Here is a 21991-nt window from a genome sequence, read left to right as displayed (position 1 = left end):
CCACGACAGCCACTAACTTCTCTTTCACCCTCATATTTAAAAATACAAAAAAAAAAGCTATGAAATACAAGTTTACAAGTTCATCACTTTGAATCAATTTCCAGTGTAATATCTACTTTATTTATCGAGAAATAACAAGGTCCCTTACCTGGACATGAAATTGCGTGTCAGTCAGTTTTCCCATTAATGAAGTCTGCACTCTGATCACATATGGATTAATTTGATTTATCGTCTGTGGTATCATACAGAGGAAAAACTGCAAGAACTAAGTCTTTGTATTTAAAGAGGACAGCGTAGAACATGCTGCATGCTCCATTTCCACATTTATCATTCAAAATTCTATTAAATAAGTGCCAATACACTCTAAACATGTGTTTTACAGGTCGTTATTATACTTTACATTAAAATTTGGCAGTGGGCGCCGATTCTCCCATTAACACGTTTGAATTTGAGGTTTTTCCTTACCACTGTCGCCAAATGCTCGCTCATAGGGGGTCGTTTGATTGTTGCGGTTTCTCTGTATAATTGTACGGTCTTCACCTTTAGATGAATGCTCCTGTTATTATATAAATGCAGATTTTTAATGTTGCAGGGGTCCAGTGGGTGTGTGTGCCTGTGTGACTGAGTGAAAAAGAGAGAGAAATCTTTTAATAATATTTTGAGTGAACACAATTTTTTTAATTTTTAAAAGGAAGGCGGAGATAAAGAAACCTTTACATTAGCCTGGCTTACGACAGAAAACCCAAACGTCACCGTCCCCGCGCTGTTATAAACGGATTAGTTCGACATGAGTGGCAGCGTGACTTCACCGCATCACTTTTAATGCTAACATTTGTCAGAGCTTTTACGATCCCCCACCCACTAAACGTCACGTCTCTGTGGCTGGGGCTGTTAAACACAGTTTCGCCTGTGCTTTACTTTGTTGGGTCTTCCACGCGGACAGTAAGTCGCAATTAAAAGCGCACCTGAAGTGAGCAGTGGATCCTGAAGTGAGCAGTGGATCCTGAAGTTCGCTAAAAGCGCACATTATTTAGCCTTTCTTCCCAGCATGAAAGTGTGCAGCGCGGTGTTTGATCTTCAGCTGTGAGAAAATTCAACAGAGTTTATACATATTGCTTAAATCCCGTGGTGAGTAGCCCGGTGTCACACATGGCTCTCCGGGCGGTCTGGCTCCTGTTCGCGCTGTCCGGTGTCCTGAATGCGCGCTCCTGCTGCGCCTATACCTGTCCGGCCATCTGCCGGTGCACCGCCGACTCGTTTCAGTGCAGCAAAGAGACTCAGCTGGCCTCCCGCACAGGACCAACATCCGTGCTTCGACTGTAAGTAACCCAACTTTATGCTCTAGCGTCCACGCGAGTCTAAAATCACTGTAATCCACCTGCAGAGGGTCTGTGGCGTTTCATGTGACCCCACCAGTGCCATTATACTACTTTATTAACTTTTTCCCTCTTTTTTTGAGACTTATTGGCTCTGACCTCTCACTTACTTGCATATCTTCCCCTTACTGTTACTGTAATATTTCTCCAAGGACTTGTTTATAATGGGTGTAATTTTGAAGGATAACCTAAAGAGACAGTTTTGTATTTTCTCATTTTCTTTTATACTTAGCCATATAAAATGTGGATTTAACTGCCAATGACTTTTGCAGAAGGCTCACTCATCTGCCCTTGAAAAGAGTTCCCTCTCACGCCTTCAAGGAGTTGATCAACATTACAATAATGTAAGTTTTTTTTCCCTCTCATACAGAAGTATGATAGGTGGGCAAATTTATGTAATTTACTTAATGAAGGACTAGAGCAGTATTAGTTCTACTGGACAATTACATCCATCTTTTTTTTCTTTTTACTTCAAAATTACTCAAATGCTTTTTGCTTGGAAATAAAGATAGAATAATTATGATGTGTTTAATCCTTTGATCATTTCTTTATCAGGTAATCAACAGATGTTGTCATGTTTACCGGGTTAATGGAGGCTAATTTGGAAAAAATTAACATCTTTTTGTTATTTCCTAATATAACTGCTTCACTTTGATTTGTTGTTGTTGAGTTTACTACATGTACCACACTCATTTAAAAAATCAGCACAAGTAATTACATTCAATTTTCCCATGCAAGTTTTTTCTACATAAATACAATGTAAAATGTGTAATGTATAATTTATTTATAACATTTATTGGAGTATGATCAAATGAAAGTTTACACCAAGCACATTTTCCTTAGAGATTAAGTATTTGAATAAATAAACCTTTGATTTTATATGTTTCAGTTACATTTTACTCAAAATGTTTGCCTCATGTTTATTGAGAGTGAAAACTTTTGAGGGAAGAGATCAGTCTTTTCAGCAACCTCTACACTAAAGGGTTCATTCACCACATGCTCATGTCATGTGGCCCCATGCGTATTATCCTAATGTCCTGTTTTCATCAAAGGTAGATGCTTTAATGTAGTACAAAACAGATCCCAGTTTAGTGCAAAAGAACCATGCATCTCTTGTTCGTGTCAAAGTGCATCCATCTACTATTATGCTGTAAAAATTGAATCTGAAAGGGAAAACCCTTTGATGTATAAAAACAACATAAGAGCAAAAAGTACAGTTTGCATACACAAAGATGAGAGTTTTTTAACACGATCTGTAGAGACAAATCAAAGATAGATGCTTGGCCAGCGTAAATGTAGACATGTTCTGGCGCTGGTAAAAGGTAAAATAAAAATACCCAAAGGAAATAAATTTCCAAGCAACATTTATTTCAGCAATAAATCATGTAAACTTCCAAGACAGGGCAAATCAAATATTCTACTAATATCCCAGCTGTAACTTGAGACCTACCTGACCAAAAGTGCAAACAAATGGCACTACAAGTATAGTCACACCCTATTTCAGAAACACTGCAATCACTTCACCTGTGTGCCATGCACTGAAGTGGCACAAACAAACACAAAAAACAATTAAAGAAGAACTCCATCCTCACAAGACACCGTCCCAATCGTTTACATCTAAAAGCCTGCACACCTGGGGGGACTTACAAAAACAAAACTACAACTAAATTTAAAAAGAAGGAGAGCTGGAGACAGTCGATAACAGCTGTAAAACACAAAAAAGTTATCAATTTAAAAAAAATAATGCAACATGTAATAAAAACAGCGTAAAATAAAGTGGTAAAACGTCAGCTATACCTACGACACCGATCAGTTTCCTCATGCACAGTAGATCCAGATCTGTATAAAGTCAACCATAAAAAGTTGCACCTACAACGCTAAATAATCCAGCTAGAAAAAACAACCAAAATCTATCTCTTACCACAAATCATACCCACTCACACCAGAGGGAGTTCATCCACAGGTGACAGCACAGGGTGCCCAGAAATATAAGGGGGGGGGGATGGTAATGAAATTTGCCAACAACAAAACAAAACAGTACACAACTAACCAAAGAAGTTTTTTATTCTAAAAGAGAACAGCAGGTTCTAACGGGTATACTTACCTTTTCTCCAGAAGAATATTTGTTTGCTGACTGAAAAAGCTCATATATACCACCTTTACTGGTACGCTCTGTCGAGGATACTCAAATGTTTATTAAGAATCATTTAACTGGGTTTAACTTGCTTTTTCCTAAAGCTGTGCATATAGGTGGGTATAGAAGAATAGAGGTTCTGATGTCTGCTACAGACATGGGAATTTATTTCCCATCAGTCGGGGCTCAACTTGATCATATTTACAGCTAGACACTCAGTCTCAAAACCGTAGCATTATCCCGAGTTGTTCACAGACTGAGCTTTATTATTTATTTCACAACAGTTTGATGAGTAAGTAAAAAACATTTTTAGCTGCTAATGAGAGCGCTCAGTGGGTGAGGGCGTTTGACTTTGCTCTGCTGCTCAGGGACAAGCCTTATCGGTCTCAGATACATAAAGTACTCGCATGTGATAGGTTCATGTTCAGTTTAACCTCCATCGCAAAATGCTGTAGTCTTCGGTGATAAAATAAATTTGAGACTGAACGAAGTTAGTCGTAAAAGCTGTCAAAACCCGTGTCAAGGTGGAATGACACGAGGACCTGCTCGTCCTTTGTCACCGATGACGCATCCTTGAAATCACAGCACCACTTCATGTAGATGATCATGCGCAGAGGCCTTTTTTTTTTTCAGAGCTGTAAGCAGTAATTACAACACTATACATAATGCAATCAGGAGAGGGGATAAAAGAAAACAAATAATATGCGGTACAGATGGAGTCCTTTAATTGTTTCTCGACTAGAAATGGAAGCCGAGCGACGTTATTTTAAGAAAAGCGCAGGCTGATTACAGTAGGGCCGCAGAGTAAAACGATGATTGCAAAAGGAAGATGGAGAGCGTCTCGTAAAAAGAAGTCAGCCATCAGAAAACAAAGTGTTCAAGGACAAATTGGGAAGACTTGTTGACTTTGTTTGTCTCGGAACGCTTTTGTTTTGTCCTGCTTTTTAAAGATCTTCACTTAGTCTTCCTGGCCTAGATGCATCACTGATGTATGTCTGAAGCTATTGGTGGTAATTCTGTTTTGCCCTATCAATCATCTCTGTCCCATTTCTAACGCAACAAGCACTTGTGTCACTTTGCATAACTAAAAATATTGTTATTATGTCGATGGACGTAGAGCCTTTCTTGTGTGTGTGCTACAGTGAGATCTCCCAGAGCGACTGCATCACACATATACAGACACACGCCTTCCTCTCCCTCTACAGCCTGGCACAAATGTAAGTCACACTTTACCCTCCACCACATGTCCCATTCAAACACGATGAAAGCAATTACTCATTTGAGCAGCTGGTAAATGATTTGCATTTCCTTTAGGTTTCACGGGATTAGTCTGTCATTATAAAGCGACGTGTTTAATCCTTGACTTTTTGAGCAGCTGACGTATGAATGAGGGGTTTTTTTTTCCATGCTTGTTTGTTGACAGCCACTGACAAGAAAATTGTGATTACTGATATGTTTCCTGTAGCTCAGTGCAGAATATCAACAGCCTGAGATTTATTGAAAAAGGCGCCTTCACTGACCTGCCCAAGCTGGAATATTTGTAAGTCGCTTGATTTTTATGTGCACATTTCATATAAACTTAGCAGGTGGTTAAATATGAACCAGACATGGGATTCATATCATTGCTGAGTTTACCTGTTAAGGTCTGTGCCTGTTTGTGTTGCAGCAAATGATGCTCCCTCACCGTGTAATACCATAAATGCACAATTAGCAAATGACTTAATGCTGCAAACTAGGAACAGAGCCGATGAGATACTATAATGTTACATAAATGTTATTGATAAAAACAATTGTGATTTAGTGAGCAGAGCAACTCACAAAGAGGCAGCAGAATAATGGTGTGTAGCTCCACAAATGTGATACACAAATGTTACCAAGCCTTAATTAGAAGTGACATGGGTGCTAGTTCAGGTGTGAGGACTGTTAAGATTAAGGGAAAGTGCAGTTTTCAACGGTATAAATCAAACTTGAGTGATGTGAGGAAAATTAATGCAAATTCACAGATGACTGACTATGAAACCAACAATACCACAGATCCCATACCTAAGAACTTCATATGACTCTACAGTACTGTGAAAAAGTCTCATGCCACCCTTTTCTTTATATTTTGCTTCCAAATAGCCAGACTGTCTTGTATTGTTTTTAAAGTAGTCTTGAGCAATAGTTCTACAATCATTCAGTCTACAAAAAAAAACCAAAAAAAACCCCCAACAAAGTGATTCCCAAAGTGGCAGGCCTAGAAATATATCTGTAGCCGATGAAGCCCTGACACAGGATCAGAGAAATGCATCTGATCCATCTACTGTTCACTCAAGCCTCATCAGAAATGGTCTTAGTGAAGGAGTGGCTGTCGAGGAGTCATTCATAAAGAAGGAGAAAAGGCTGAGATGTGCCAAATTATGCAAGAGCTGGAATGAAAGTCATTTGCAACAGGTCTAATGGAGTGATGCATTTAAATTTGAGATTTCTAGTTCAAATTGTTGTCAGTATGTACATAAGAGGTCTGGAGAGAGATCCAACAGTGAGTGTCTACAGCCATCTGTAAAACATGGTGGAGGCTCTGCCATGGTTCTGGGCCACATATCAGCCAGTGGTGTTGGAGGGCATGTCGAAATTGATGGACTTATAAACACAGAAAAGTACCATCAGACTTTGATCTACCATGCAATGCCATCTGGAAAGCATTTGATTGGCAACAGCTTGATTTTTGAGCATGACGATAATCCCTAGCACACTGCCAATGCAGTAAAAGCATATTTGGATATGTGTGGAACAGCATCAGTCATGATCTGGCCTCGCCGGAGCCCAGACACCAACATGACTGAAGTAGTTTGGGATCACCTTGACAGAAAATAGAACAAAAGACAGCATCCAAAGGAGAGTTTTGAATGTCCTTTTTGAAGACTACTTAAAGAAATTACAAGAAGGATTTCCAAAGACAGTTCAGGCTTGAGGAATAAAGGTGGTCATACCCGATACTGACTTTCAAACTCATTAGAACTGTGCAAACTCTGTTTTTTCCTTACATTCTGTATTTGTATGTTTGCACATGCCTCTACAATTCACTGCACCTAGAAAGAAAACGGGTGGCTCAAGACTTTGCATGGCACTGTACATTTTTAGAAAGTTGAGAATGTTGAATGTTGAATCTTTTAATGGAAAAAAATTTAATGGAATTTTTTTCCATTAAATTTTTGTTGTTTTTGTTTTGATTTGGGGAGAGGCTGAACAGCTGCTAGTTAGATTAACACACTCATGTTTGCCTCAGGATGATACTATGTTGTTCCTGTTGCAATTAGCAAAATCATAATGCCTAAATCCAAGAGAAAATATCTAATAATGTTCCCTATTGACTGATCTGCACCTTCGTTGCATCCTAATTAGCACATGTTAGCCTCCAAACCAGCTTTGCTAAGATTCTGCACATGGTAAACATTGTACCTGCTAAGCATCCGGCTTGTTTGCATTGTGTATAAGCGCAGCCTTGCATACATGTAGGTACACACCTACACACAGGTTGAAGGCTCAACCGAAGCAGAATCAACATTTGCACAACAAATAAGAAGAAAAATAATCCACTTGACCGACTGCAGACTCCTACAGAAGCACATTCACATTCACTCCTACAGGATCACAGAACAAACTAAAATAGGTTGCACAAAAAAAACAATATGTTGTGTTAACGGCACTGTTAACGCTGAAAATAATTCTACTGTAGACCAATTTAAAAAGTTGTGTTTCAAGGAAGGCAGGAAAAAAAGTTTGATCTTTGTTCAGTCCCGATGACTTCCAAGCAGCAGTCAGATGATTGTTTTGTTTGTCATGGTGGGTGACCAGGCTTCTGAGACATAATCCAAATATTACTGTCCGGACAGGCAACTGCAAGTCCTGTGTGAGTGCTGGCAGGTTGATAAACACAGGACTGAATTTGTATCCAGATCAGACTATTTACTGTGACAGGAAAATATTGTTATTCACAAGGCAGCACAGGATATAGAATATAAAGCTTTTCTAGCAGTATAGTGGGAAACTACACAACCTTGTTTGTCACTTACTGCGCAAATTTCAATTTATTGAGGTTATAAGCTAGGGGAGGTTGGGAGGGTAGAAAATGTTGCTGCTGTCAGTGAGAAACAGAATTATGGCTAAGAGGTGAATAAGACACTAAAATCCACCATTGACTAGGGAAGGAAATAATAGATTTGCAAAATTCAGTTTTGAGTCTTTCACTTCAACTTCCCCTTAATTGCAAATACTTTTTGTAAGTCTGAACATAATACAGCTGCACTGATATTAGAGCATTTGTCTATATTGTTCATACATCCCTACTTTGTAATTTTAGTTTTTTTATGATTGTGACACTTTCTTGTTACCTACAAACCACCATTATACTTGTGTTTTTTTAATCTTGAAGCTCTCATGACCTCTATTATGCTTTGCTATTACTATTCTATCCAATATAAGGTCACTCTGGAGATATTTTTCATTTATTTGGCATTCACTGCCCCAAATTAAATGCAAGGAAACTTGTCAAAGGTCATGGACAGAAAGTGATATGTTTTCTAGAAGAGTCTTCTGAAATGTTGCAACTCTTCCTCCCTCCCACCCTGTCTTTTTTTTTTTTTTGAAGATTTCCTCTTATCTGCTCACGATCATCTGTCTCTGCTGTTTGTCATCACAGGAGCATCTCTAACACGGGCATTGCACACTTCCCAGACTTCACAACCATCTCTTCCCTGTCGCCAAATATTATCCTGTAAGTAATCCTGTTTAAAGAAATACTGCGTTTCCAAACTGGATTAGCGTCTTTCTGCATGCTGCAAAACCGCAGGTGCTTCACGTCATTAGCTCTGTTTGTTCCGTTTTACTTTTATTCCGTCGATATCGCAATGCCACCAACCCTGTAACAAATCCTTCAACTCTGTCACACTTCATCATACTGCTCTCTTTTTTCTTCTTCTTCTTCTATGAATATACATATTTTTTTTCTAACTGATAATTAAACCCAACAGCCTGAGTGAGCGTTATCTTCTCTGTGTGCAGAGACATGGCAGACAACATGGAGATTGACATAATTCCTGCCAATTCCTTCCAGGGTATCACAGAGGAGTATGTTGACATGTGAGTAAGGGAACTAAAGTCCTTTTTTTCCCCCCACATCAAAGCTAAAAGGAACTATTTGTTACTATTCTCTAGGAATGTTTCTTGATGCATATTTATAAGTCTCTGAAATTTTATGTTCATTTATCTGACCTTGGTGATGGGTGCTTCTGACAGCTAAATAAATTCAAAATGTTGTGTCCTTGACAGGAACCTGGTTAGAAATGGCTTCAAGGAAATAAAATCGCACGCATTCAATGGGACAAAGCTCAACACGCTGTAAGCATTTTGATCATTGATATTTAAACAAACAAAAACACCTGAGCTTGACAGTACGCTGTTGGGGAGTGCAACGTTTAGATTGAGGCCTTTCCTATCCCCCCCCACCCAATCATGAAAACTGAATGTACCAGTGAACAAACACAATGTAAGACTAAACAAAGATTACATTCCTTTGTTTTCTTTGTCCCAGTAATGCTGAATGTTGTTGTTGATGAGATATGCGCAGGCACCCTTATTATAAACCCAATGCTCATCACTGTCAGTGTGAAGCTGAGCAAACAAAAAGTTTTGTTTCGGAAAGTTTTTGCTCAGTGTTGTATGCATTATACGGTTTCTTTGTCTTTTGTAGAGTTTTGAGAGACAACTGGCATCTCCGTAACATTCAAGAAGATGCCTTTGAAGGAGCCACAGGTCCAACTGTTCTGTAAGTAATTTGAGTTCATGAAACTCCCCACAAGTGGATTGGTAGTGGCAGTTGCACACAAAATTATCTCCATAGACTGCAGCTCATCTCAGCCTGAAAGTGTCTTTCAGTGCATTGTTTTGATGTCTTGTTTTAATATATCAATTAAGCTTTATTTATATGGTTGCCCAATCACAACAATAGTCGCTTTATATTGTTGGGTAAAGACGCTACTGCACTTTAATAGAAAGAAAATCAGACAACCCCCTATTAGCAAGCACTTGGTGACAGTGGGAAGGAAAAAGTCCTTGTTAACAGGAAGAAAGCTTCAGCAGAATCAGGCTCAGGGAGGGGCAGTCAACTGTTTCAGCTGTTTGGGGTAAGCTGAGGAAGATGCAATAAAAGACAGGGTCATTTGAACCAGCCCTTACTATTGAAAACTTTAAGCCTAATCTTGAAAGCAGAGGGGGCGTCCATCTCCCAAATCCAAACTGGGAGATGGTTTCACAGAAGAGGGCCCTGACAGCTGAAGGCCCTGCCTCCCATTCTAGCAGTCAGGGAGAAGCGCTCTGTTGGAGTGACATAGTGCTATGACATCTTTAAAAAGAAATCACAATATTAATATCACCACTTACTTTATTTTCAGTCATTTTTTTTTCTTTTTTAGACATGATTAAGCAGAGAAGTAGCAATTTAGCATGCAATCCATTTATGTTTAATGTTGCTATTCATCATCACATGGCTAATTTGATTTATTTTATACACCGTTTTGCAGTTTAAGCTGCAAGTTGCAACTGGATGTACAGCAATCATGTGCAAAGAAGTCCCCTCTCCCTGTGGAAAATACTGAAATTGCATAAAAACCTCAAAAATTGCTCTTGAGTTAGTGTATTTACTTTTCAATGCTGTGTTCAATCAACAGAATTAAAGAGAGTTAAAGTGATTATATTTCAGCTAGGTGACAAAGCGAGATTGATATTCATAACAGTGCTTATTTTATTGTATAAACATTAGGGTAGTGACAGTCTGTCTGTGTAAACAACCAACAAGGCAGGCAGGACTGCTGAATACTGATTAGCAAGCAAATAGCTCAATCTGCGGTTCATGCAGCTTGCAAGGTCTCTGATTGCAACCAACTCTGTGGTTGATGTTTAAAAAAATAACTTTCTTTTGAATAAGTGCTTGTAATATTCACTCACACAGGAACTAATTAAAGGTCTCCTTTTTTTCATGATTTTTGGATCTTTTGGGTTCTATAGATGTAATAAATATTTGGGTAAAGGTAATGCAGTCAAATGAATGACGGGAAGGAGATCCTGAATGTCTTTTTGCTAAAGATAAAAATGTATTCAGACAGTAATTTCAACCTCTATTCTCATATAAAGTTGCTTTCTCGTGAAAGCGCATCTCTTCAGAGGCAGCATGATTTACTCGTTGGCTGATAAATATGAAAATGAATTAGGGCTTTGTTGCCACAGTCTCCAGAACTCTGTGAACACCTGTGGATGATTCATTGAATTTGCCAGAAAGCATGTCTTCCACTGTCTATATCAACAAACGGCTTCTCTTGGATCGAGTTGCTTTGTAGCCCTCGGCAGAGTTTAAATGACCCATGAAAGACAATGAGACAGACGAAAGCTTTTCTAGTGCCTGCTAGTAGTTCAATGAATTTTAATCATAGTTGTTTTACTAATCATCGTTGAAATGTATGTCTGCATTCTCTCCGTGTGTGCCTTTCAGGGATGTTTCCTCCACGGCTCTGAGGTCTCTCCCCCCTAATGGATTGAGGCAGGTTAAATTTCTGAAAGCCAGCCATGCCTATGCTCTAAAGAGCCTCCCTCCACTGGAAAGTCTAGCTGAACTGTTGGAAGCTGAGCTCACGTACCCGAGCCACTGCTGCGCCTTCCACACATGGCGGCGGAAACAAAGGTAACCGACAGATGCTCCCAGAGATTCAACAAATCCATTCACATCTGCATAAACAGTCGAAAGCTCTGTCCAGTGAATACAGATCATCAGTAGGTGGATCATTTGCACTTGAGTTTGTTGATATTTTGAGGAGTTTAATCATTTTATTCCTTTCTCTTCTTTAGGGAAAGTGCCTTAAAGAACTTGACAAAGTTTTGTGATCTGATGAATACAGAAATGTAAGTTTTTCCCTAGTCACTTGTGGACTTTCTATTTTGTGTCTTAAACCTTGATCTTACTGGTTGCTACACATTTTGTATGTGAAGATGCTCCCTTAATATGCCAGCAGCCCAATTAAGCCAGTGTGCTTTATTTTTTAAAAACAGTCCAAGTCTGGGAAGAACAACAGCAACAGCTTGCTTCTGTTCTCCCAGAAATGTCCCCATTATACAGGTGGTGGTCAGAGGTTTACAGGCACTCATCATGGGTGAATACAGCATAGAATAGAATAAAATAGAATGTTGTACACCCGAAAAAAAATTTTGTTTTTTTGTTTTGTTCTTTTTGTTTTTAGAATAGAATATGATGGTTGTTTTGGACTTTTCAAAACAACAAACAATTTCTTTCAACTGTTCCTTTTCCAAGGTTAAATGATTCTACAGCATACATATTTAATGCCTTAAAAATAATAATTTGGTGCACAAGTTTGAGCATTTGAGAAAATCCAAAATAAATTAAAAAGGGTCAAAAGTATATATACACAGGCTCAATACATAAATACTCCCACCTAAATCTTTAAACAAGTGTTGCCGATTGTTTTACAATGTCTTTTAACCTGACGAGGCTAATTAACTTATTGTTAGTAATCATGATCGACTCCAACTGGTCATTTTTTCTTTGCCAGCATAAAAATAATTTGACAGCACTCAATAGATTGACCAATACTGAGAACAAAGGGAATGTCCTAAGAATTTCCCTTTGTTCTAAATTCATGAGTTCAAACTATTTTACATAAATACAAGTTATTCAGATGTGTCAATGTTTTGCCAAAGTCTGGAAGAAAATCCAAAATGTCACTCACAAATGAAAGGAAATGGATTAGGATGTTCAGGAATAACTCAGAAACCAACAAGGCTCAGGCCGACCATGAACTTGAAACTCCGGAAACAGTGGAAAAACACTGGAACACCAGTGTCACTCTCCACAAACAAGCAAGTTTCACATCACCACAAACACAGAGTGTGTCGAACAAGAAAAAAATCAGCACTTTCAAGGCTGGCTGAAATTTGTAGCCAAATGCCTTCTAGACAGGTTTGTAATCAGATGGGACTATCTGTCCACAATGACAAGACGTATGTTTGGAGTACTAAAGGTGAAGGTTTCAAACCCAAGAACACCGCAGTAACTGTCAAACATGGTGACGGTAGCATCACACGCTGGAGCCATTCAGCATCCCTTCAAATCAACGGCTATATGGTTGAAACATGGATAGAATTGGGTATCCCAACAATCCCAAATGCACATCAAAACAGGTTTTTGAATGGATAAAACAGGCTAATGATACATTTCTGAAATGGCATTCCCAAAGCCCTGACCACAGCCCTATTGAAAATATGTGGACTATGCTTAAAAGACAGACAGCTATTATTTCGGGTGTATGTATATACTCTGGGTGGATTAGAGAAAATCCTGTCATTAAAGATGTATGCTGTTCAATCATTCCACTCTGGCAAAATTACCATGATATTCACACCCACGATGAGTGTATGTAAACTTCTGATCCCAACTGTACCACACGTACTGTCTAAGCACATTTATGTCTGTTATTCTAGGATTTTGATGCTAATTTTAACATGTGTATTCTTCAGAGATCCGACTGCTGATGACACGAGTCTTATCAATGACATCAACTTTCAGTATCCGGACCTGGAATTTGACTGTCTTAGCAACCCTTTTGTCAAATGCTCCCCAAAGCCAGATGCTTTTAATCCTTGCGAGGACCTACTGGGCTTTTCCTTCCTGCGCTGTCTCACCTGGATCATTACGGTTTTCGCTGTGGCCGGTAACTTGGCTGTTTTGGTCATCCTGCTAATTGGCCACCATAAGCTCACAGTCTCCAGATTCCTCATGTGTAATCTGGCCTTCGCCGACCTGTGCATGGGGCTTTATCTCATCCTAATTGCCTTCATGGACTACCATTCCCGTCATGAGTACTACAATCATGCCACAGACTGGCAGACCGGTCCTGGATGTGGCATAGCAGGGTTTCTGACTGTGTTTGCCAGCGAGCTATCGGTATACACGTTGACTACGATTAGTCTTGAACGCTGGCATACCATTACCAATGCCATGCATGTCAACAAGAGGCTGTGCATGCATCATGTCACAGCCATAATGGTAGGAGGCTGGGCTTTCTCTCTGCTGGTTGCCCTGCTCCCTCTTGTGGGGGTCAGTAGTTACAGCAAAGTGAGCATCTGTCTGCCCATGGATATCGACACACTCGGCGCTCAGGTTTATGTGGTGGGTGTGCTCATTCTCAATGTTGTTGCTTTCCTGGTGGTTTGTTATTGTTACATATGCATATATCTCAGTGTTCACAACCCAGAGCACTCCACCCGGCGTGGAGACACCAAGATTGCCAAGCGCATGGCTGTGCTCATTTTCACTGACTTTCTCTGCATGGCACCGATCTCTTTCTTCGCTATCTCTGCAGCCCTGCATATGCCCCTCATAACCGTGTCTCACTCGAAAATCCTGCTCATTCTCTTCTATCCTATCAACTCCCTCTGCAATCCTTTCTTGTACACCATCTTCACACAAGCTTTCAGGAAAGATGTGCGTCTGCTGCTGAGTCGCTGTGGCTGCTGCAATTCCCACGCTGACTTCTACAGATCACAGACTCTGGGTTCACACCTGACTTGTACCCAGAAAATGTCCAAAAGAGAACCTCACTCACTCGGCTTTTATGCCTATCACATCAAGATGAAGGGCTGCTTTCTAAATAAGGGAACCACATGACCAACCACAAACACAACTGCGTAATGCACTGAAAGGCAACATCTGCCGCCTTACTAAAAATGTAGCATTTCTTCATAATGTAGATCTCATGAAAAGATTGTCAGTTGTGTGCATGGCAAGCGTCAGATCAAATTTGATCGTGTTTAGTTTGCAAACTAAAAACTGCATCAGACAAACATAGCAGGCGCTGCAGCCTTCATTTCTGCAAATGTATTATGGTACATTAAAGAAGACAGATGGAGCACGGATGGCAAAATAAGCTAATTTATTTGCAAAGCTACTCTATATTTAATTATATTAAAAATGAAAAATATTTATTGTTTGCTTTCTATAAGACTGAGGTTTCAAGTTATTAGAAAGTAATTAAATGAAGACTGATTTTGTCAGAGATGAGTTTTGGTGCCACCTTTTGGTTTGTTGTACTCAGGACAGATTTAGATTGGAAAGTTAAAAGACTGCACACATGCAGGAGCAACTCAGTTGAACCTAGAGCCAAGACCAAATAAGTGGTACTTATATTTAATACGTAAAATTATTTTACAATCGTTTAAATCATGTGAAAAATGTGTGGTTTTTTTAATCTTTTTCATTTTTTCTTGATTTATCAACAACTGTTACGCCTACTAGTCAAGAATATTAAATGTCAGATCACCTTTTCTGTTCATGTTTTAAGAAAACTTGAATGTTTCTTAATCTGGCTTTTATGACTGAAACAAAATCAATGGTACGCAAATGTGTTTTTGTTATAATCATTGCAAACTTTCCTGTATATTTTTTCCACTTTGTATTTCTTTCTGATATTTTACATGATTTAAAAAGAAAGAAAATAAATACTGGACTTGTCATTTTTTTAACCACTACTGTGAATTTTAACCACTTCATGTTAGATTGTAAGAGTATGGGCTTTGTAATATATGCCTATGAGCAATCTTTTCAGAGTCTGAAAAAAACCAAAAAAAAAAAACAGTCTTCCAAAATTCTGTTTCCTCATCTTGTTTTTACATAATCTGTTGTCAATTTAAAAAGAAAATACAATTGCTTAAAAATAATAATAATAATAATAATAATAAATGTGTCACAGGCTTTGAAGTGGTTTTCACAGAAAGAAGAGGGCTCATTAAACGCAGCACAACAGTACAGGTCAGTATATTTGGAGCATAATTAAAGAGACGTGACAATGTTTGAAAATCAAACAGCACGTTTGTTATCCTCAAACAATCATTGGAGGTCAAATAAAAGGTTTACTCTGCTTGTAAAGAATATTTTCACAAAGTGCAATACAACATAAATCCATGCTGTTTGACTCAGTAAACAGTATTTATAAGGAATGCTTTATACAACTGGATGATATAAGTGACTTGTAGCATTGCTCTGATGATTATCACCAATCTGGCACAGTAGTCACAAACTGCTCTGTGAGCCACATTACTACAACTAAGAATTTTAAATTCATTTTTAAATGATAGTTTCTCTTTCCCTGATCTGTTCAGGGGGACTAAGGTTCATTACCACTCTGCTTCCCCAACTGCTTTCGAAAACACGTAGTCCCTGCCGCCGTAGCACATCACTCCGTCCTTCAGGTGAAACTTCCAACGGTTCTTACTGCGGTGAATCTGCAAATGTAAAAGCAGTGAGTACAATATTCAGTTAGAATTCAGCACTGGGCTTTGATGAGGTGAAAATAATGGCTAATAAAAAGACAGCAGTTCTTACTTTGTCATACTGGCAAACAATGACATTGTCAGTGTCAAAAAGGTCCGGGATGTCTTGCTCAATCACATCGTCACCTGAATTCAGAGGGTCCTAATCAACAGAGTGCGCAATGGAGGAAACAAATAGTTAAGTTATGCAATCAAGATATGCTCTTTGGAAAACCACCTGCAAAAATATAACTGAAAAATGTAATTTTAGGGAGAAATGCACAAATCTACTGGAGCTCTCCAAAGAAAGTTTTATTTTAATGGAAAGAAATAAGCCATGACTCATGAAAATGCATTTCAAACTCACACTCTCACCTCCTCCTCTATGTTAGCGAGTTCATCTGCACCTTCACCGTCGCTGCTGGAGGAGATGCTGTTGCCATCACTGCTTTCATTTCCTTCCTGCAGGGCCTTCATGGCCTCTGCATTAATTATACCCAGAAAGTCATTCTCTTCCTCCTCGAGGTCAGAGTTGCCTGCAGGACCATCGAGCTGAACGATGTCTGAGAACTGGCTGTAGCTGCAGTCCAGATCCAACTGAGGATGAATTGCAGGAAGAAACATCACAGTTATGAATTCAGAGAAACCAAACTTATAAAAGGGACCAACTGTCCTAATAAAATTACTATTGCTTCAGTAATAGTAAAAAATATCAGAAACATAAAATGTCTCAAATTGACAGCACAGCAATCCGTTTTGTACCGCTAAGGAATTTCAGATTTGAATGCAGACTACGTTGATGATTTAGAAGCTTTGGGGAGAGGCTGATAAACTTGATGCTACCTGAATCCAGATGTTAAAATACAAGGTAAACCATTATTTCAAATTAAAGAAAATGGCACTCCAAAATCTGTCTTTTAAAAGTTCAAAATATTGATCAGATCTACCAGAAAAACATTTGAGTCTCTCTTGTGGGTCAAGCATCCCAAATAGTAAAACTGTTACAACCCTCTCCAGCTTACAAACAGCTATATCTTATAAACTTTTCACCACTTTATTAAATCACTTAAAGTGCTCCTAAGAGTCTGATATTTTGTACACATTCCCCCCTTTTTGATTTAATGTGGCAGTACTTTGTGCCAGCCCATTAAATGTTACATAAAATCAGCATAAAACTGCAGCTGTAGTCTTTACTTCAAGCCTATATGCCTTATCCAGCATACAGAGTGATGAGTGCATTTCCCAAAATGTAGAACTACTCCTTAGACAATACACATCCACACTTCAATGACCTGATCTTTTCTATGCCTTATGGTGATATTTGCTATATTAGACTGAGAATTCTTTCCAAATTACCCCAAGAGTTGCTTCAGACTGGCTGTCAGACTCCACAGGAGCTAGCTTCTTTGCCCTTTCTGCTTTTTCTCTCTCCTCCTCAATAACTTCTTTCAGGATGTCATCAATGTCTCTGCTCTGAGCCATCTGTGCCAGAGCCTCCTCTCTTCTGATCTGGTAGTCTAATAACTGAGTGCAAGGTGAGGCGGTCGTGCTGAGGGTAGGTTGTGGATTTGGCTCGTTTTCTTCCTGTGGGAAATCTGGCTCTGTAGACTGCAGGGGAAGGCTGCCCTCCTTACCGGAGGGTAAAATGGTCTTTGGCTGTGTGACAGACTGAGCTGGAACAGAGGATGTTTCTACCTCGTGGGGAGCAATAGGATTTGGTGGGATTGCAGTGGGCTGGGGGGCAGAAGCCTCCCTCCATTCAGTGACTTTCTGCATGGCTTGGGTTGCAGGCTGCTGACCCACTGGGGCCTGCGTAACCACAACAGGAACATTGACCTTGTAAAGTTGACCTTAGTGAGGTGATACAAAAGAGTGAAATGTTATTTTGAGAAGCCTGGAAATAAAAACTGATTTAAGCTGTAAAGTCATTCCATACCAGAGGCTGTTTGTAGAGTGACTCCTGCTGGTATCTGCACGGGGTAAGCCAGTCCAGCAGGGAGGGAAAAGGTAGCAAGTGTCTCTGAATTGTTCTGAAATAAAACATTATGTTGTGAGGAAAATACAAAGTATATTAAATAGCAACTTTTGTACAATCACAAAATATAGACTTAATAATTATACATTGTGAGTCTTATCTCTTGAAGTAATTAACGAATACTGAGGTTTGCCTCATTATAAAACCACCTGCAGTTGTGGTCAAAAGTTTACCAACACTCATCATGGGCATAAATATAGTAATTCAGGGATTTCAGTGATTTCTATGAACTGCTCTTTTTCCAGGTTAGATGATTGAACAGCAGGGTCGCACACAGGGTCCAGCAAAACAGTCCCAGAGCATGATACCACCACCACCACGCTTGACAGCTCGCATGGAGTTCTTAGGAGTTTTTCCTATCTGACTGTGACAGTTTGGGTCTTCTTTCAGGCCTTGGAAAAGTGGTGATGCATCCAGGTAACTTGTATTTGCATACAATTGTTAGAACTGATGACCTTGGAATCTGAGGTTGTTGAGAAACAGCTCCAGGAGACCTTCAGACTTTCCCCATCTTGTGTAAATCTACAGTTCTTTTTTAGATCTTTACCGAGTTCCTTGGACTTTTCTGAGAATTTGTCAGTGGAGTGGAAATCATTTCAATACTTGAAAAGAGGAACTGTGATAACTAATGAGAAAGGGTTTTTTTGGTTTTCAAATTTAGACATTAAATCAAAGAATTCAGCTTAAGAAAAATAACAATTCAATCATTACAATTTAGATACATTACATTAATAGAACTTTACTATGAAACACCAAACATGTCATCCAAATGAGAAAACTATATTCAGAGGCTGTCAAACTAAAAATATTTTAGGGTGCGTCTGCAGAATCATGTTATAAAAGGTGGAGATAGGCAGTGGAAGAACAAGCTAAATATTGGTGCCAGTATGATTACTTTCTTTCATGGTGCAAGATAAGACCTTGGAAGACTGCCTCTCTGAGTGCCTTTCAAGTCATGTGCATCCCTCGTGCAAATAATTATTACACATTATAGAGGTGATGTAAATCTCAATCACACTTGCCTTGACCGGGAAGCTGCGGATATTCTGATTTCCGGGGATGACAACTGAGGCTGAAAGAAATATTACTCAAAAAAAGTGAGTGGCTACTGTGTACATATTAGACAAAAAGCCATTCAAATTAAATTTATTGTGCTTTGTCTTCATTTAAGATCCCCCCTACCTGTAATATTCAAGGTACAAAGCTTGCAGCTGTATTAATTACAAGAAGAGTGAAGGTGCTTCTTTTGCTGGTGAGCAATTTAAGCTTACCGGTGAGCTCTTGATCACTCTGAGTGTAGCTGGCAGGAAGCTGGAGCACAAAGTTGGATGGGTTGGTGTTTTTCCTTAAGCCTTCCATTGCTTTTGACTGCATCACTTTTGACTCCCAGAGCTGAACAGCAGAAGACACAGCAGTATGTCTTCCAGGTATGGTGCACACTCCCTCACTAGATGGATTAACTTTGCTGTCACTGACAACTTGAGTCAAGAGTGCATTATATTTATGCTTTTAGGAAATAATAAATAGCAGTAGTAGTGTAGGGTTATTTAAACTCACATGTCTTAAATCATCCAGGACGCGGTCTTCAACTCCTTCATCCAAGAAGAGCTCTCTCACGCTGTCAATCACGTCATCGATTATGGACAAGTAGAGCTTGGCCTGAAGTTGTTTACGAAAGAGGAAGTCAGAAGGTGTCGGTGGTTAAAAATCCTTCACAGAAACTAGTTATGGATGTTTTCATAACAAGTCAAAAGCGATTTAAACACCGTTTTCTGTGCCTCAGTGCTGGAATATATAGACCCGAGGTGGTTAGCATATCAACGCCACTCTTCAATCCGGGTGACATAAACAGGCGAGATAAATCTGCCTTTTGTCATAACAAACGCACTATTGCACACCTTACTGAGCATCCCTGTAGATATATTCAAGTAAAAAAATAGTAAAACAATATTATGAGCAGGCTTCTTATTGGACAAAAATCTAGCTGATCTTACTGCCTTTTGCTTGTTGAGCGCATTAATCTAACTCACAGTTTTGCGATCAGTTTGACCCGATTAACTAAAACGGTTCCGTTTCTTACCACTGGGCCTGTGTCGGTCAGCATCCTTGGAGAATGACTGGGGAACTTTCACACTAGACTTCTACCCATTTGAAAACATAATAGACAATTAACTGTGACTAAGTCGCATTGTTTTACACGAGGCATGCACGCGCAGGTGACCGCAATCTGCATCAGGCGCGCAGACAGGTGCGTTGTTTTTTCCAGGAGGGGAAAGTGATTGATTTAAAAATGTGATTTCAGTTTCTTGCTTCAAACAAGATGAAGGTTCAGGGCTTCCTAAGTGCACTTGTCATATTAGAGGTTTATTTCAGTGGAGGTTTGGGTTGAGGGGCTGGACCTCAAATAGCATGTTTTATGGCAACAACTCCTAAATCTGAGCACCCTGTCCAGCACTAATAACCTCTTCTTTCTCTAGTTTCCTGGTTACTTTCAGTAGAAGAGTTACACAGCTGGCACAGTGCTGGGAAATCAGTGCACAATGCCGGTAGTTAAAAATATTCCACCCTTTACAAAACACTGTTTGAACTTGGTGTTCAATAGATTCAGAGCAGCAGCGGGAGCCGTGACCCCTGCTTCTTGCAAGTTGTCTGTTTTGGCGATGCTGGGACTCTTTCAACACTGTTGGTTGACAGCTCTGATGAGGATGAGAGCGATGCAGCTGAAAAGCAGCAACACGAGACACCCTTGTGGATACTGCAGTTGCTGGAAGTAAACAGGCGTTTTAGCTGTCACTTCACTACAAAGCTTCTGTGGACTCACATAGAGCCCTCACTTGAACTGTAAGAAAATAAAGGCCCTGTTTCCACAGTGATATGAGGCAGTGCTGCATTAGCTCTCCGATTAGCTTTTTTTTTTTTTTTTTTTTTTTTACACTTTAGACAAAGAAAGTATGGTGTAATTTAAACTTGAGACTGGATTTATTCAGTGGAAAACCTCTATTCAGGCAGGCAGTGTTGTGACGGTTAAACAATGCTCACTAAGGGATCCAAAGTGTGCCAATGAAATAAAAACATACCATTACACCACAAACACCTCCTCTGCACCCATGCAGACTCCTTAGACCATGCAAAGTTTTTCCAATCTTCTGTTGAGCCTGTGAAAATTGTACTCTCAACTTCCTGTCCTTAGCTGACAGGAGTAGTACCTGGTATAGTCTTCTGCGGTCAACCACTAATTGCAAGGAACTTGGTAGTTTGATCCGTGGCTGATCCAGTGTGAGATACCAAGTTGTTCTCCACATGTTCATCAGCATGTGAATGAGCTTAATAAAATGGGTGGATGATATAAAGTGCTTTGAAGCACAAGCAAAGTAGAAAAGCACAGTTTAAGATCCAGTCCATTCACCATTCTTCTGCACACCTTGGTTGTAAATAGTCGTTAATTTAGATGCTGTTGCCTTCTTATCAAAGAATGGGGCAATTCTTCCTTGACCTGTGGTATCAACAAACCATATTGACCCAGGGAACTGCTACTCACTTTTTTAGACCATTTTCTATGAACTCCAGAGATGGTTTTATAGAAAAATCTCACTAGATCAACGGTTTGTGAACTATTCAGAGCAGCTCGTCAGGCACCAACAACCGTACCACATTCAAAGTCACATAAATCACCTTGCTTAGTGTGAACATGCCTCAGCACACTGAGTTGCTGTCATGTGATTGGCTTAGACATTTGCATTAAGGAGTTGAACAATTGTACCTAACAAAGCGAGTGTATATTTTAAGACTATACTTAAAAGTTATGATTGTCAGTGACAAAATTTGTCAAAAAAAGAAAAATCATAACTGGACTTTAAGTGTTGCTGAAGGACACTAAAACTCATTTTACAGATTTAAGAAGAACATGTTTTCTTTTAAAGAGGGAGAGACTTAACAGATTGCATGTTGAGGCATTGGTTGAGAATGACTCATAAACACAGATGCCCTTATAAAACATACTGCACAATAAAACACCAGCAGTGTAGTGAAACAATACTGAAACTTACTGACTTCTCTCTGTCTGTACCGGCGTTCTGAGCAACTTCATGCAGCTGC

The 21991-nt window shown here is 39.4% G+C and overlaps 2 protein-coding genes across 6 annotated transcripts; one reads left to right on the top strand and one right to left on the bottom strand.

Annotated features, from left to right (window-relative positions):
- Positions 1–792: 792 nt before the first annotated feature.
- LOC146505229 (lutropin-choriogonadotropic hormone receptor-like) lies at positions 793–15187 on the top strand. 2 transcript variants are annotated; one of them, XM_085182569.1, is made up of 11 exons: positions 799–1319; positions 1649–1720; positions 4653–4727; positions 4976–5050; positions 8192–8266; positions 8554–8631; positions 8821–8889; positions 9242–9316; positions 11036–11224; positions 11389–11442; positions 13072–15187. In XM_085182569.1, exons 1-11 carry the CDS (start codon positions 1150–1152, stop codon positions 14219–14221), a joined length of 2082 nt encoding a protein of 693 aa, XP_085038695.1. In that variant the 5' UTR covers positions 799–1149; the 3' UTR covers positions 14222–15187. The 2 variants fall into 2 exon arrangements, with proteins under 2 accessions (XP_085038696.1, XP_085038695.1); XM_085182570.1 differs by lacking the exon at positions 4976–5050 and having other exon boundaries at positions 793–1319.
- gtf2a1l (general transcription factor IIA, 1-like) lies at positions 11558–21917 on the bottom strand. Of its 4 annotated transcripts, none has more exons than XM_085182571.1 (9): positions 20974–21917; positions 19454–19555; positions 19168–19288; positions 18919–18968; positions 17798–17891; positions 17218–17711; positions 16237–16458; positions 15935–16024; positions 11558–15834 (listed from the first exon to the last, which is right to left on the bottom strand). In XM_085182571.1, the coding sequence occupies exons 1-9, from the start codon at positions 21208–21210 to the stop codon at positions 15727–15729; spliced, it is 1518 nt and encodes a 505-aa protein (XP_085038697.1). In that variant the 5' UTR covers positions 21211–21917; the 3' UTR covers positions 11558–15726. The 4 variants fall into 4 exon arrangements, 3 of the variants coding, with proteins under 3 accessions (XP_085038697.1, XP_085038698.1, XP_085038699.1); XM_085182572.1 differs by lacking the exon at positions 20974–21917 and adding an exon at positions 19977–20430; XR_014877563.1 differs by having other exon boundaries at positions 15801–15834; positions 16229–16458.
- Positions 21918–21991: the final 74 nt, after the last annotated feature.

This window comes from Neolamprologus multifasciatus, chromosome 13 (assembly GCF_963576455.1).
Source record: "Neolamprologus multifasciatus chromosome 13, fNeoMul1.2, whole genome shotgun sequence".
Lineage (NCBI taxonomy): Eukaryota > Metazoa > Chordata > Actinopteri > Cichliformes > Cichlidae > Neolamprologus > Neolamprologus multifasciatus.
This window is presented reverse-complemented; position numbering and strand designations above follow the sequence as displayed.

Excerpts from the sequence above, each read along its gene's own strand:
- gtf2a1l (XM_085182571.1), bottom strand. The coding sequence starts at position 21,210 with ATGCTGATGAACATGTGGAGAACAACTTGGTATCTCACACTGGATCAG. Across the intron at positions 17,892-18,918 it reads TCCGCAGCTTCCCGGTCAAG|AACAATTCAGAGACACTTGC; the intron begins GCAAGTGTGATT and ends GTTTTATTTCAG. Across the intron at positions 17,712-17,797 it reads CACTCTACAAACAGCCTCTG|GTCAACTTTACAAGGTCAAT; the intron begins GTATGGAATGAC and ends CACCTCACTAAG.
- LOC146505229 (XM_085182569.1), top strand. The coding sequence starts at position 1,150 with ATGGCTCTCCGGGCGGTCTGGCTCCTGTTCGCGCTGTCCGGTGTCCTG. Across the intron at positions 9,317-11,035 it reads GCCACAGGTCCAACTGTTCT|GGATGTTTCCTCCACGGCTC; the intron begins GTAAGTAATTTG and ends TGTGCCTTTCAG. Across the intron at positions 11,443-13,071 it reads GATCTGATGAATACAGAAAT|AGATCCGACTGCTGATGACA; the intron begins GTAAGTTTTTCC and ends TGTATTCTTCAG.